The sequence below is a fragment of the Sipha flava genome, unplaced genomic scaffold, assembly GCF_003268045.1.
Source record: "Sipha flava isolate LNK unplaced genomic scaffold, YSA_version1 272_pilon_pilon, whole genome shotgun sequence".
NCBI classification, from domain to species: domain Eukaryota; kingdom Metazoa; phylum Arthropoda; class Insecta; order Hemiptera; family Aphididae; genus Sipha; species Sipha flava.
Window position 1 is genome coordinate 463,359 of NW_020272937.1, and position 15,896 is coordinate 479,254.

The 15,896-nt window shown below is 25.6% G+C and overlaps 2 protein-coding genes across 3 annotated transcripts; both read right to left on the reverse strand.

The window, feature by feature from the left end:
• Positions 1–1,297: 1,297 nt before the first annotated feature.
• LOC112685280 (protein zer-1 homolog) lies at positions 1,298–7,454 on the reverse strand. 2 transcript variants are annotated; one of them, XM_025557122.1, is made up of 11 exons: positions 7,341–7,454; positions 6,314–7,269; positions 6,120–6,247; positions 5,051–5,202; positions 4,790–4,992; positions 4,554–4,731; positions 2,966–3,121; positions 2,737–2,898; positions 2,528–2,677; positions 2,210–2,462; positions 1,298–1,508 (listed from the first exon to the last, which is right to left on the reverse strand). In XM_025557122.1, exons 2-11 carry the CDS (start codon positions 7,075–7,077, stop codon positions 1,321–1,323), a joined length of 2,334 nt encoding a protein of 777 aa, XP_025412907.1. In that variant the 5' UTR covers positions 7,078–7,269; positions 7,341–7,454; the 3' UTR covers positions 1,298–1,320. The 2 variants fall into 2 exon arrangements, with proteins under 2 accessions (XP_025412907.1, XP_025412906.1); XM_025557121.1 differs by having other exon boundaries at positions 6,314–7,454.
• A 3,184-nt stretch (positions 7,455–10,638) lies between these two features.
• On the reverse strand, positions 10,639–14,194 carry LOC112685303. The gene is made up of 6 exons (XM_025557143.1): positions 14,152–14,194; positions 13,078–13,200; positions 12,319–12,450; positions 12,104–12,238; positions 11,889–12,022; positions 10,639–11,145 (listed from the first exon to the last, which is right to left on the reverse strand). The coding sequence occupies exons 1-5, from the start codon at positions 14,192–14,194 to the stop codon at positions 11,976–11,978; spliced, it is 480 nt and encodes a 159-aa protein (XP_025412928.1). The 3' UTR covers positions 10,639–11,145; positions 11,889–11,975.
• Between the last annotated feature and the right edge of the window lie 1,702 nt (positions 14,195–15,896).

The following is a 15,896-nucleotide window of genomic DNA, read 5'->3' on the forward strand; positions in this document are numbered from 1 at the left end:
ATTTTCAAAAATGATAATTCTATGGCCGCTGTGCCAAGCCATTGGTATAAAAATGGAAAATTTGCATGGCCCAAAATGTATATAGAAAATAAAAGCAAGTTAATTAAAAAGCGGTTAGCAGCTAATAACTTGGAGTTTGATTATTTTAGTGCTAGGAAATTACTCACAGAAAATCCTATAGGTAATATATTACTATAATCCATATCATTTTTAAATTTGTTTATGATTATTAGCTAATTAGGTACATATTTAAAGATACTGGGTTACCAAACTATATATAGTTATATATTAATATTTTATAATCATTAAGAGATGCTAGAGATAAAGCTGCAAAAGCACAAGGAATATCAGACCTTCACTATAAACTGCAGACTGATTAAAAAAAAAGTGCATTCCATAAAAAAAACAATTGATCTACCTAAATTTTCAGAAAAATGCGGTTTGTATTATTAAAATACATATTAATTTATTATAAAGAACGTATTTTCAATTTAAACTAATAATAATGTTTAATAATTTTAGATGAAAATACAGATGGTAGTGATGCAGCTGATAAAACATACACACCACATGCAAAACAGAATGATAACTACTAATCAATTATGACTCATAATTTAATAATATCATGTCTATATATTTATTTTATATTATAAATTATATTAATTTATTACTTCTATTTATTAATGGACATTATTGAATCCTAAACTGTATTGTAATGTAAACTTGATCCAAAATGACTAAGTAATACATGCTTAATAGTATAGTTAATTAATATATAGTAGTTTTGTTCATAAGTAGAGTTCCAGACCCCGTTTTTTAATTTAATGTCTCGTTGTTCCGACAACTCTCTTTGGGACACTAAAATGCCCCGTTTTAAAATCACCCATACAATAAAATATAATAACACTTTTTTGTATCGAGATAGTAAAACGGCATATTTTATCATTTACCTATCATTATTTTTCTATTTTTAATTTTTATAAACAGCAAATTATCATCACAATACGTTATTTTTCACTCAGAATCATATTGTATTGTAACCTAATGAGGTAGGGCGGCGCTGTAGCTATCACGGCGTATAACTTTCATAACTTGCATAAAACTTTCGATTGGGGTGCTATCTATCGAAATATAGTATTTTGGTATGAATTTAAAAGGCGTACAAACCATATAAAATATTTACTCAAAATAATATGTTTGTAATTCATTAAGTAATAATGCAATATTCAATAATTTTTTCAATTTACTTTTTATTAATAGGAAAGAAAAATATCACAATGATACTGAATTGTATAATTGTATATAAGAACCTCAAATATTTCACTTGGATGATTCTTCAACAGTATTTTTAATGTATTGGTACATCAAGCATTGTTTTATAACTGTTTGAGCTAAACTATAAATAACTCCAGATAGATAATTGGGATTAAGTATATGATAGTCTTTGAGTAATTCTTTTATAATTTTCAAGCCTCCTTCAGCAATTACAATTGAACAGTACTTTTGAGCTGAAATAAATACATATTTATATTATACAAAATCAATATTTTTATGAATATTCATGAGTTATTCTCATTTGTTACTATAAAATAAAAATATACAATTTAATAATTTTACAAGCATTTAGAACAGTGGTCCTCACTAGGATTTTAAAAAGGACCAAATAATAATTTGAAAATAACTTGTGGACATAAATATATTTTTAATGGTAATTAAAATATTTAAACATTTATAAATTATTCATAAATTAACTATAACGTAATAATTTATAATTATTATGTTACAAACAATTAATAGTTCATAAAAATTATTACATTTATTAGAATAGTACCTATTTCCTATATTTATAATAATATTAAAAATTCAATAAAAGTAGAAATTATAAAATAAACAAAAATAATTATGTATTATAAATAAAATGTATTGTTTATAATATTACACCAAACCAAATAATACATCTTTTATTTTATTTACTCTACTGAATTTATAACTTTAAAATATAAATTTAGTTATAGAGGGGACTGCACAAGATTTGTTAGAGGACCACATAGTGAGTATCGCTGGTTTAGTTTTTCCAAATACTACGAATTAAATAAAGAAAACTATAATTTGACTATTTTAATCTTATGCATTAATAATACATTTCTTACTTAATAAATTATATTTATAAATATTTTATGATACTTATTAAAACCATTAATATACTTACGGAATTTTTTGGTAAGATTTGCTAAAGTCCATACTGCAAAATAAATACAATGAGGTGTGTGCCGAATTTGTGCAAGTTCTAATATTGATTCAAAGGAACAATAGTTGACATCTAGATCAACATCAAGATTCCAATTTTGAATGGCTATTTTCATACGATATAATATTCTATATCTAAATGGTGTTCTAATAGTCCATGCTTTACGACCATCTGATGCCAAATATGCGATAATTCCAACAGCATTATAACTAATCTAATTAAAATATATAGTCTCATTTTAGATTCAATTGGTATGTACATTTACGTATATATATATACCTCCATATCATAGTCAAATGAAAATAAAAACCGTGAAATTGTTTTTACATAATAAGTTTTCATTAATCTAGGCCTAAGATTTTTTACTTGTGCAACATTATTTAACAATCTAAACATATGCCATTTCAGTATACTTTCATGTGGAAAAGACTAAATCAAACAATATTTTTAGTTAAAATAATAGTATACTAAAAAGTTATAACTTCTACCTTCAAACACTTTATTAAATATTTCAAACCATTTTCATTCATAAATCTTTCACAATTTTTCGGAGATTCAGCTGTTATATTCTGCATTGTTGACCAAGCTCCTACAAGTTCACAATTGCATTGTCTTCTATTAAGATATTGTTTTACGACTCCTATCATAATCTATGCATAAAAAATTTAAAAATATTTAACATTAATACATTAATACAGTTCAATTATTTTTAATTACTTTTATAGCACCAGCATCACCAATTTCATTTTTTTGCTCTTTATTTGCTTCAGATACAAGAGAATTTATCATATGAAATCCATGATCATGGGCATCATAATATGGAGTAAATATGAAATTAAGCAAAATTTTTGATAAACGATTAAACTCGAACATCTAAAATTGGAATATCATAGTTTTTATTATTATGGAAAGATTTATACTCGGACACAAATGACAAAAAATGTCAATAATATAAATGCTTTAAATATCAAAAAATTAAAATTAACTATCAATATAACATTAATCATTAGTGATATTTGTATACTAGTATTATAATTATAATTAAAAATATAAATATCAAGGTACTCAATACTTTCAGATTATAAGTCTATACATTTATGAAATAGTTACCTCGTAGTTTTAGATAATAAAGTTCTTATCAAACTGTGCGTCTTAAATATATTATGGATATCGTGAAATATTTATGTATAACAATTTAATTTTATTATATAGGGTGTTTCAAAAAGAAAACAGAATTTAAATCTGCTATAAATTAAATTTATTTCTTTTAAAAAAACATAACAAACCTCGATCTTGCAACTTGACACTGTGTGATTTATTCTTATAGGAATATACCAAGTCACGAGTTTACCAGAACAAAGTTCGAAATGTCTTGTAACTTAAGCAAGAAATTTGTCGTACCCTCAACAAACTTGATGGGGCAATGTATTATCCAGTGATGGTAAATTTAATGAAAATAATAATCGCTTGTAGGCTAGTAGGGAAAGTCATATGCCCGATATTATTTTTCACTGTTAAACCTTAACTTCTCCAGAAGAAAATGATATATTTGTTATGTTTTTTTTAAAAGAAATAAATTTAATTTATAAAAAATTTAAATCCTGCGTTCCTTTGGAAACATCCTATAGTTTAGGAAAATAATTCCCTATTTTTTTAACGATTTTGATACTAAAAAAAATGTCAACATCATCACAATAATTTTATAATAAAAAAGTCACATTACAAAAAAGTTTGAAAAAAACACCACTGCACTATTGTATTTATTTATTTTTTTTACATTAAGATTAACCGTGAAAACTTAAGTTTATGTTTGTAAATATACTCAACAAATATTTTAGTAAGAAAATATTTAGACTCAAATATTTATAACATTTATAAACATATAAAACATATAAATTATACTAAAATACTATTTATTTCTTTATTGAATTTAATATCCAAAAGCAAAAATAAAGTTCTTTTACTAAATTTAAAAAATTAATGAAATAATAACATATACACTATAAAAATGTTATTAAATGTATAAGCAATCTGTTTAGGTTATAAAGCGATTAAAATATCTAATGAAAGTCTAATGATAGAGTTATGATCAACCACTAAAAAAGTTTAATTCCTAATCAAAATTCAAAGTAACTTGCTTAAAATATGTATTAAAACATATGATAAAAATAATATTTATAAATATTTAGACATATATATTTAATAAAAGAGACTAACGTTGGTTTCAGTTACAGATTAGTGTGTAAAGTTATAAATTTGTATTTGAAAAATATACTGTAGATTTTTTTCTAAAAATGATAATTACCACATCTTGAGGTATCCTCATTTCAAATAAAGATAAACACACATTGCGTAATATGTATGGTGTATATTGGGGGTTTTCATTTATTGCAGTTAATAAAGCGGTTACAATTCGTCGTTTAACTGTTGTATCATTTAAGAATGGTAGATCCTTATTTCTCAATATGCAGTAAACAGTAGCACTAAAAAATTTAAAATTATTCTTTATAATCAATTAAATAACAATTAATTAATACAAACCATCCACATAATTGAATTATTTTATCATCAACAAATCTATCAAGAATTTCCAATACTATATCTGAAGCTTGATCAATTTTTGTGCATTGTTGTTTCATGAATATTCGGTGAAAATCAAATATAATATTTTTCATAAATCGTAATTTACCCATGGATGAACTAGCAGCGTTAAATAATTGTTCTTCATTAGCATTACCACTTATCTACAATAAAAATAAAAATAATTATATTAAAATTTATGATATGATAAATAAATAATACTCTTTTCGCAGGAATATTTTTCCGATGACAAGCACCATGCTTGGTACCATATAAACCCAGAAATTCTAAGGGATTGTCAACTCGATATTCTAAACCAGGAATATCAGACTTTTTGCCACTTAATGACTCGTACATAGAATTTAATGATCTACCTAAATTTAATAAAATACAAAAGAACAATTATAAAAATCTTACAATATTCAATTTATATTTGCAAATAACTAATCAGGATCAAAATCATTATACATTTATAAAAGTTTTGAAATTTATTTCTAAACATTTTTATTACTGTTTATTATAAGTTGGTTTTTCACTCATTTTTCTTTAGTGTCCTTTTTTTTTTTTCAAATAATAGAAAAATCAATATGAAATACTAATTATTTCTAAATATTTAATAATTTCTCCATCAAATTTATAAAAATTAATGTTAACCAAGAGAGTGTTGTAATAATGATTTTGTTGTCAGTTATGTAATTATACTTATCAAGATAATTTTAAAATATTGAGCTTACTAATTATTTGAGGCATAAAATAATAAACTTCATTTTAAATATATTTAGTTTGTTCAGAACTAAGATAAAATCATATATTGATTAAATTATATTAATGATTTTGTCAACTGCAATAATTTATAAAAGTTAAGGAATTAATAAATAATTGACCTTCTTACACATTTATTGAGTTTATATTTATATATAATAATTAAATATTATTATATTTATACTTAATAATTAAACTCAAATGTAAGTAAAGCATCAATCAAATCATATGATATAATATATATAATATATAGTTACTCAACTTGTAAAGTTGATACTAAAATAGTAACAGAAACATAATTTTTTATAAATGAAAACGCTAAATTTTTTTCAAAAGAAATATACTGAATCCAATATAAAATCTTTATATTTCTAACAAAGTGCAATTAGAATAAGAACAAAAAAAAAAAAAAATGCTGACCGCTGTATATAACATATCTTAATATTTAGATGGAAGATTTTTATACACATTTATTATAAACAAATTTATTGAAATCAACATTACTCCTACCATAACTCAAATAATTTACCTTTTCCAGCCAAATTTGTTCCAGATATATCTAAAGCTTTAAGATTTGGAAGGCTTATAACAATTTGTGCCAAAACAGTATCTTCATTTTCATAAAATCTTTCATGATTTTGGGAAATATCTAAATCACTAGAAAAAAAATTGTGTAAAAATATTGTAAGCATTAATTTTTTTATCAAGCCATATAAAACTTACACAAGAGATTTTAGTGAACATATACTTGAAATTGCATTATTCTCTTGTAAATTATCCACGTCAAAAAGTATCAATGATCGTATACTGGTAAGTTTGCTCAAATATTGCAGACTTCCAACACCTGAACAATAAGTAAGATCTAATATCCTTAGCTGTGAAAGATTGTCTAGCGTTGCACTTATATACTTATTGTCAATACTCTCTGGCGATTTATCAACTGATTCTAATACTAAATGTTTTAAATTTGGTGCCTTCTTACTGTTTGTTATTTCTGAAGTCTGTAAACAGCTTGAGAAATCGTAATATGGAGTTATTTTTTTATTTGGACGAATAGTTATAGAGGACAGGTTGGAATCACGTTCAAACATATTTGTGTAAGCCTTGTGTGAGATTTTTGGACAGTTTGTAAGTGTGATTTTTTTCAAGTCATGGCGTAACAGGTATTCCAATCCAACATCTGTCACTAATTTTGAATTATTTAAGTGCACTGAACTCAATCTTGTCCTGGTTGTGTCTTTAAACAGATGTGCAAAATTATCCGAAAACTCAAAACCATTGCTCTGATACATTTCAATAAGTTTATCACATATTTGTTCAGGTAAGATTAGTTTTTCGTGCAATGTATAAGCTTCCGGTGTCTCTAAGCAAATTATTTTTAAATTATGCACAACATACTTTAAACATAAACATAACAGTGATTCAGGAATGCATTTTTCTTTATGTCTGAACTCGATTGGCATACTGGTGGGCTCAGTAGGGTCCATAGTGGAAATAACCTTACACAGCTCGGACTAGTCAAATTTGATCTTTCGCGTTATGTGGATGATTAGAACAACTCGTAACTTACGATACTCAGCATTCAGACAGTAAAGATGGCTTCATTACGGAAAGCATTTAGTATACTAAACCATCACGTTTCAGTTGAACTAAACAATTTGTGCGATTCCCACGGACTACTGATATGATAAATTGTGAACTTTAATAAATGAAACATGAACGTCTACGAACAACAATCAATATGAATCACCTGTTCTGTAACCTGTTGTTATATTTTAGCGGCCGAACATATAAACCTCACATCAATGTGCGATACTGCAACCATGGTTTAAGATATACCTTAAGAAATATCATGAGCCGTGACTGCAACTAAAAAACATGTGGTTTGCAGCATAATATTGATAAAAGATTAGCAAAAAATCGTTTATACATAAGTGGTATTGCCAACTATTCGATGCCAACATCGAAAAAAAAAGCTTAAACGATATTTGAGTTATCAAGTTATACGTATGATATAAATCCATAGATATATACAATATATCTGTATATAAATCATAACGTCTTTACATCTTAAGGTGCGTTTACATTACGGCCGCGAACGCGAATGAACACGAACGCAGATTCGGCCCCACCGTGCAGACTATTCGTTCGTGTTCATTTTTCAGCATTCGTCAGCATTCGCTTGCCTTCGCTCGGAATTTGAGTTTCAAAATACTGTTTAGTATAAATGTGAACACAAGCGAATCGGTTGTGACGGGCCGAATCACGTTCACACTGAATGTCATTTATTTTGATCGAACCGCTCCGAAGGCGAACGAATGGTACAAATGGCCGTTCGTTCGCGTTCGGCGTACTGTTTACACTTAATCGTTAGTAAGCCGAATTCGCGTTCGTTCGCGTTCGCGGCCGTAATGTAACCGCACCTTTATATAGTATTTGATTTTGTACTACCGGAGATGTGGATAAATTCTTTGAATGTAATTACAGTCCATATCTATTAATGCTAATCAATCGTGTGTATTGTTGTTTCCCTTATGTTCGATTGATTTTTAGATTGGCAATTTTTTCCTTGACCTCAGAATTATGAGTTTACGTGCTCATGTATGTTTATGTGTGTATGCGCGTTCATGCGTTTATGTAGTTATGCGAATATGTACTTTCTGTTACATTTCCACAAGAGGATATCCTCCCGCTTGAGTTGTCCCCGTCTGACAAACATACAACATAGCAAATTTACTTCCAGTTCAAAAGTAGTGATATTAGCTTTAATATCAGGGTAAACTAACCTATAATTATACTCTATGGAAAGAACATATCTGTGTTTTGTTGGTCGGTTTATCCGATATTTCAATTTTTAAGCGATTTATGAGTTTTTTTTTTAGCTATAATATTTAACACACTCATAACTCTTTAAAAAATTAAAATGACAACAGAAATGCGCGTGTCGTCCTCCTAAAAGTTTGATAGTAAATTCTACAACAAACAAAAATGCATATAATTATTTATAAAACAAAATAATTTTAATTATACTTAATAAGTCTTGTTGAATCTTAAAACTTTTCCTATCTGAAATTATTTGTTAACTTTGATTAAATTGTAAATACTTGAGTGTAGACTCCCATTAAAATAAATATCACCAAACCTGCGCAACAGTATCTAATGTAATACTCATTATTTTCATAACTAAATAGTCTATTAAGTCAAAAAATAATTGCTCATACTTTTCTGAAAACTTAAATACTCTTATTTATACGTGTTGTATAATAATGTCATAATATATAGCCATTTGGTATGTACCTAGTCATGGAAGAGAGTGGTATCTTTAAAATACAATTGAGTAGATCCGTTTAACTACACGTAATATCAGTTTGCTTATTTGTTTTGTTACCGTACAACAATAGCGCCCTAACATTTCCCACTCTCTAGTGTAGTAGATATAATTGACCACCTAACACTCAAATAACAACAGGTTTACCAAACATTTACAAACTTATAAATGTTATTAGCCAAGTATGACTTGAGGCTATTATTTGGATGTGATTGCAAGCTCATTCAAGGTGAGCATTTGAACTTAACTATTTTTATTTAAGATTTACTAGAGAAATAAATATTAAATAATATACCTCTACCATACGTCTATACTATACAAAATACATCATTAATTCTACTTGTACAATACCTAATTCAATATTTTGTGATCTGAAAAATTAAAGAATATTATTATTTATACATATATTAGATGATAATTGAAAAGCGATTACTAAAATTTAATTCAATATATTATAATAAAAGTATAAGCATTCAATGTAAGGCATTAAAAATAATCACAATTTTTTTTAAGAGTTATTAATTATTTTATTATAATTTATTGCTATATTATTTTCACATAATATTATCATTGTTTTCTAATATATTTTCTATCATATCGGAACAAAATCCATTTTTAATAATTCTCACTTCTTTCAGTTGAAATGCTTCCCACAGATAATGGTAGTGTAATTTTCATTAATATATATAAGTTAGGAAATAAAAACTGAGGATTTTTTTATGATAAACATTCTGAAAAAAAAATAATAATATAATAAAATAATAGTATAGTTGGATTTAATATTGAATCCTAAATTTTCAAAGAATAATTTAATTGAATTCAATATTCAATATACTTATCTAAAATTAGAAAAAAATCCCATTATTTTCAATATTTTTTTTTAAAGATCGTTCTTCGTAGTTTTCATCTTTAGTATTTAAATTTAATTTACTATCAAAATTTATATTATCATGCTTGTGAAGTAAATCTGGCAACTCATCAACTTTCATAAATTGTTCAAAGCATCCTACAAAAGTTTTATATTCTTCTTGAGTTTATTAGTGTCCACAATATTTTTATATATACTTCTGAAAACGAAAAATTCATTTTGTATACTGTATACTTTCTACTACTACTATTACTATTATATTTCTTTAATTTGAATAATTCTTTTTTTTGTTAGAAGAGATAAATCTTTAAAAAGATCTGTTTAATTTGTATTTATATTTTCTCTGTGGTCATAAAAGCATTGTTTTATTTCTGAAATAACTGTATGTAATGTCATAAAATATATTATTTATAAGGAATACATCCATTTGACTAGACAGTGAATTATCTTCACATCCTTCATCAGACATATTCTTTTTTCTTATGCATTCCTTGGGTAAAAGTTTAAAACTCAAAATGATTTAGAATATTACTTAAATATTAATTTACATCAGACATTTTGTTCGATGCTTAAGATTAATGCTAAAAAAGCTTTAGAAGCTCTAACTTTTTTTTATTCTGTAAACAATTTCTAATTTTTTAAATAATATTATAGAATCTATTAACTAATTTTGACAACAATATGAAATAAATGAATGTTTAATATTTTTATTTTTCCCACATATTCAAGTTGTTAACAATAATTGGCTAGTACAGAAGAACTTTTAGATAATAAATAACATAAGTCTTTAAAATGTCCACATAGATTGGATTATCAATTTTAATTATACACTAAATACTAAATTGTGTGAGCTAAAAACAGTGTTATATCAATCAAATGATTAATGATTTCTTTATTTATAAGAACATCTTTTTTTTTATTAGTCAACCTGGAGTTAATGGTAGTGTATATTATCTAAATTTGTATTGTAATGATGAGAAGATATGTGAATATGATGTTTTGTGATTAATAATACTTTGATAACTTGTAGACCAGAATTGAATCCATTCATGGCCTAAGCTCTCTGAGGCATTTGCTATCCATTTCCAGAAAATTAAATGTAAAGTATACAAAACATATGATTTTTGGATATGATATCCAATCTCTTCTATTCACTGAACCATCAGGAAATATTTTTTTGTAAAAACTTGTAGTAAATGAGTGACCATTTTTTTTTTGTTTAATTTCTTTTTTGGAAGTCTTCTAAACGAGGTAGACAAAGTCCCCATTGAAAAATATTTGAAACTATTTCATAACATAGATTTTTCACTATAGTCAATTTTTCTGGATTATTATCAAATTAAATGTTTAATTCATTATCTGTCAATAAAGCAAACAAAATGTAATATTAATATTTATTATACATGTAAAGTATTTACTAAATTTACTAATTATAAAATAATAAAACAAATCATAAAATATAAAATTTAAATATAATTAACTAGTTATAACATAATATTAAATAAAATTAAATAAAAGTGCAATTATGACTTTATAAGTACATAATTGGATTCATATAAATTAAAAGTTATCAAAATATACCCTTTAAAAAGTTATAAATTTATAATATCATACTTCATCATTTTAGACATTTTCATTTAATATTAATAAATTATTAATAACGACGAATCAAAATTTTGTTGATATTTTTAGTCAATATTTTAACAAATTAGTAAATAAATAATTTACTAAAAAATTTGTTGTCATTTAATTTTTAGGGAGTTTCACAAAAATAATACGATGGAAAAGCACTGATCTAAAAAATAATATTTTTAGATCAAAATCAATGCATAAATAGTGAAAAGTTTAAAAAAAGAATTATTTTGATAATATTGAGTGATTTGAAAATTAAATAAAATAAATTCATAGAAATTCAAAACGCAGAAAAAAAATTTAAAAAAAATGTCCTTAATAAGTAGATTACTGTAAATATAATTTATAATAATTATTATATTGATAAAATATATATATTAACAATTATTATTATCTGGTATTAAACATTGTTAAATGTAAATCTAAATGTCATATGTATACATATAGTATACAACAATAGTTTTTTGTACCTGTTTGATATTTAACTATATCAGTGTCTTCGTATCGTTTATGTTGTATACCATTGTCTAAATTAGAACTGGGTTTGACCATATTGATCAAATATTAAGGTCAAACCATATTGGACATATTGTCTTAAGTTGACCTGAAATGATTTATAGTTGTAAAAATCATATATTAAATATTTTGATAATAACACAATTTTAATTTTAAGTTCTGCAATTACCAGAAAGTTCAGTTGTAGAAAGAAAACTAGATTTAATTAGACTGTAACTTGATACAGATTTAATGTAAACATAATTTTCTAAACTAAAATTTGATATAACCCATATGTCTTCAGTTGATTGGAAATGATTTATAGCTGTAATAATCATAAATTTAAATATTTTGATAATAATTAAGAAATAATAATACAATTTAAATTTTAAGTTCTATAAATACTAGATAGTTCAGTCATAAAAGGCAAGCTTGATGCAAATAGACTACAATTTGGTACAGATTCAGTGTATGTACTATTGTTTAAAGTAGAACTTAATTTAACTGGTATATTGTCAGTTGATTTCATGTTATTAGCTATAACATATTATATGTTATATCAATATTATAAAAGTTACAAAATATTCTGTACTTAATGAAATATAACTTGAAATAAAATTAATTAATTCAATTACTATTTCTTGATTTTTTTTTATAAAAACAATCATTTAAGTTTTTCATTTTCCTTTTATTTTCAATTTTTATTTTATAAGATTGAAGATGTATATTCCAATTTGAAGTATTTGAATTCATACATTCAAGTTTATAAAACTTGCAGTTGAGTTAATTTTAAATTACTAATTAAATTAAGAAAATAGTGGCACTAAACAAAAAAAATAAATTCATAAAATTTATAAAATAAGAATTAATAAATACTAACCATGTTATCAATTTAATTCTATATCTTTTAGATATCTAGTAAACATTTCTAATACTATATCTAGAAATTTAAAAATGTGTATACATTGTCTCCACACAACCAAACGGTAAATTTAAGTATTATGTCTAGCAAATAATTTCATTTGTCTATAGTGCAGCAGCATTTAATAGTTTTTCAGTAATATAATGACTCCTTATCTACAATAAAAATGAAAAAATTAATATTTAAATTTGTAACATGATAAATAAATAATACTCTTTTCACAGGAATATTTTTCCATTAACAAGCACCATGCTTGGCAAAATATAAATCCAGAAATTCTAAAGGACAGTCAACTCGATATTTTAAACCAGGAGTATCAGACTTTTGGACACTTAATGACTTGTATATAGAATGTGCTGCACTACCTAAAATCAATAAAATACACATAAAAAATCGTTATGATCAAACAGTTTTCAATTTATATTTTCAAAAACTAATCAAAGTCAAAATTATTATTCTTTTTTATATTTTCTAACATTTATTTCTAAGAACTTTTTTTTTAGCATTTAGCTCAATTTAAAGTAACATTTTGTAATAAATCATTAACAAATTCATAGTTGATAACTTGATTATTAAAATCAACATTACTCCTACCACAACTTACGTAATTTACCTTTTCCAGCCAAATTTGTTCCAGATATATCTTAAGCTTTAAGATGTAGTAGTCTTATAACAATTGATGCCAATATAGTATATTCATTTTCATATGATCTGTTATTATTTTGGAAAATATCTAGAACACTAAGAAACAAATTGTGTAAAAATGTTGTAAGCATATACTTAAAATTGCATTGTAAATTGGTAATTTTGCTTAAATATTTCATGTTTCTAACATCCAAATAATAAGAAATATCTAACACCCTTAACTTTGAAAGATTGTCTAGTGTACCTCTTATATACTTGTAGACACTACTGTTTGGCAATTCAGCGAATGATTATATCACTTTTCGTCTAGCTCATCGATTATGATCTTTGGGTGGCAGGTTAGATTAGTGTAATATATTGCATTCAGACAGAAGACGTATCTTTTGTCATGTTCGATCATTTTTGTGTTGACAGCAATCGGCTGCTGCTGCCTGTCTGAAATGATGACGGTTTCAATTTTGATTTTGATAAAGTTCGTATCTATCGTTATCAACGGGAATCCAGTGTAATTACAGATAACACTGGTAGTCACTAGATAAACCGTCGGAATACAAATTATTCTCCTTAAATTCGCATAATACGATATCTAGCATCAAGCCTGATAACTCATTCATACGCACTTATGTGTACAATATAACATATAATTGATGTCTCAACAATATTATTTGTACATGCTCTATATGTGCATAACAAAATAATATTTTCATCTGCCATGATGTTGTCTAGTTGAAACATAGATACAGGGCTGTAGCGAGGAGGAAGGGCTAGAGGAAACTACGCCCCGAGCGCAATTCCTGACAGGGCACAAAAATGAAAACATTTCAATTTAATTGTTACTTATAACTTATTACTTATAAGTAAAAGTAATATTATGTATTTATAAATATTATTATGTAATACCCAAGAATCTACTTATAATTATTATGTATATTTATATTTTAATAAGTTATTGATTTAAATAAAATTAACAAACGCTTACATAATTACAAGGAAAAATTATTATTTATATTGCGTGCAAAAAAATGTTCAGTTTTCTGTGAGTTTTTTTTTTTATAGATTAAAATACTTAAGGCCACATTTTGAAGTTTCGCCCCGAGCGCAATATTTGGTTGCTACTGCCCTGCATGAAACATACTAAATAATTAATATATAATCAATGAAATAAGTAAATATAAGAGTAGTTAATATCGTAAATATCGTAAGTACCTAAATAAACGCTCGTGTGTTGGTACCTATGAATTAAAATGCGTAGTAAATTTTGTTTACGCGGCAAAATAACGCCTGTGGGTTGCCGACCTTATAACCTTATATTATTGATAATCTTACACCAATTTAAGTAATACAAAATAAATTAGCAGTACGGATACAGCGTTTGGTTAATAAATTGAATAGTCGTATTAACCATATACAAATCAGCAACACAGAATATAAAACAACTAAAGATAAAACATAAAACAAATAATTAATAAAAAACAATTTTTTTTTTTCTGAAATTTGAATATTTTTTTTTTTCTGAAAATAAAAGTATTGACGAGTTATTTATTTGAATTCTAGAAATCAATTGCCTAATTTATTGTGAGGGGGCTTTGGGCATTCTGGGGGGGCTAAACCCCCCTAGTTGCGCTTATGATCATTATGTTGATGGCTAGATCCGGTTAGTTGCTAAATCGGTAACGTAACAAAAAAATCCGGAACGAATGGCCTCCCAGTCTATCGCAACCACCTTTCGATACGTCTATCTCACGTTGTAGAAAAGAAGATTTTCAACATCATGGTCAATCAACTTATCTATTAGATCAGTGGTCTTCAACCAGTGGGTCGGGACCCAGTTTTGGGTCGCGTAAGTTTTATGAATGGGTCGCGATAAGTTTTCTGTTTAAAACTTAAAAAATTCATATGCATATATATTATATAATGTATGTCATATGATATTGCATAAAAATGTTTTCGAATAAACCCGAAACCGTACTATTTTATACTATTATAAATTTGTAGTAGATTAGAATGAACACTTTTGTTATATACTCATACCTAAATAAAAAAAAAAAAAAAACCAAAAACCAATATACGACACATGCCACTAATCATTACCTAACTGTCGATTATGTAGTGGAGTGTACACAATATATCTCAATACACACCGACCTGAACATGCCATTCAACGTAGTAAAAGTACTTCGCGAAAAACAGATTCTGAATATTGTCATATTCTTAATATTGTAATAATAAATCTAACACCTAATTCATCTAATACGTAACATCTAATAGCTAATAATATTTCCTGTTGAAGCCTTCATTTACAAAAAAAAAAAGAATGAACAATCAAATGAAGTAATCGTATAGCGATAGCCTGACTTAATCCATACAACTCATTTACTTTTCATATATATATATCAACTTGTCAAATCTATTAAAC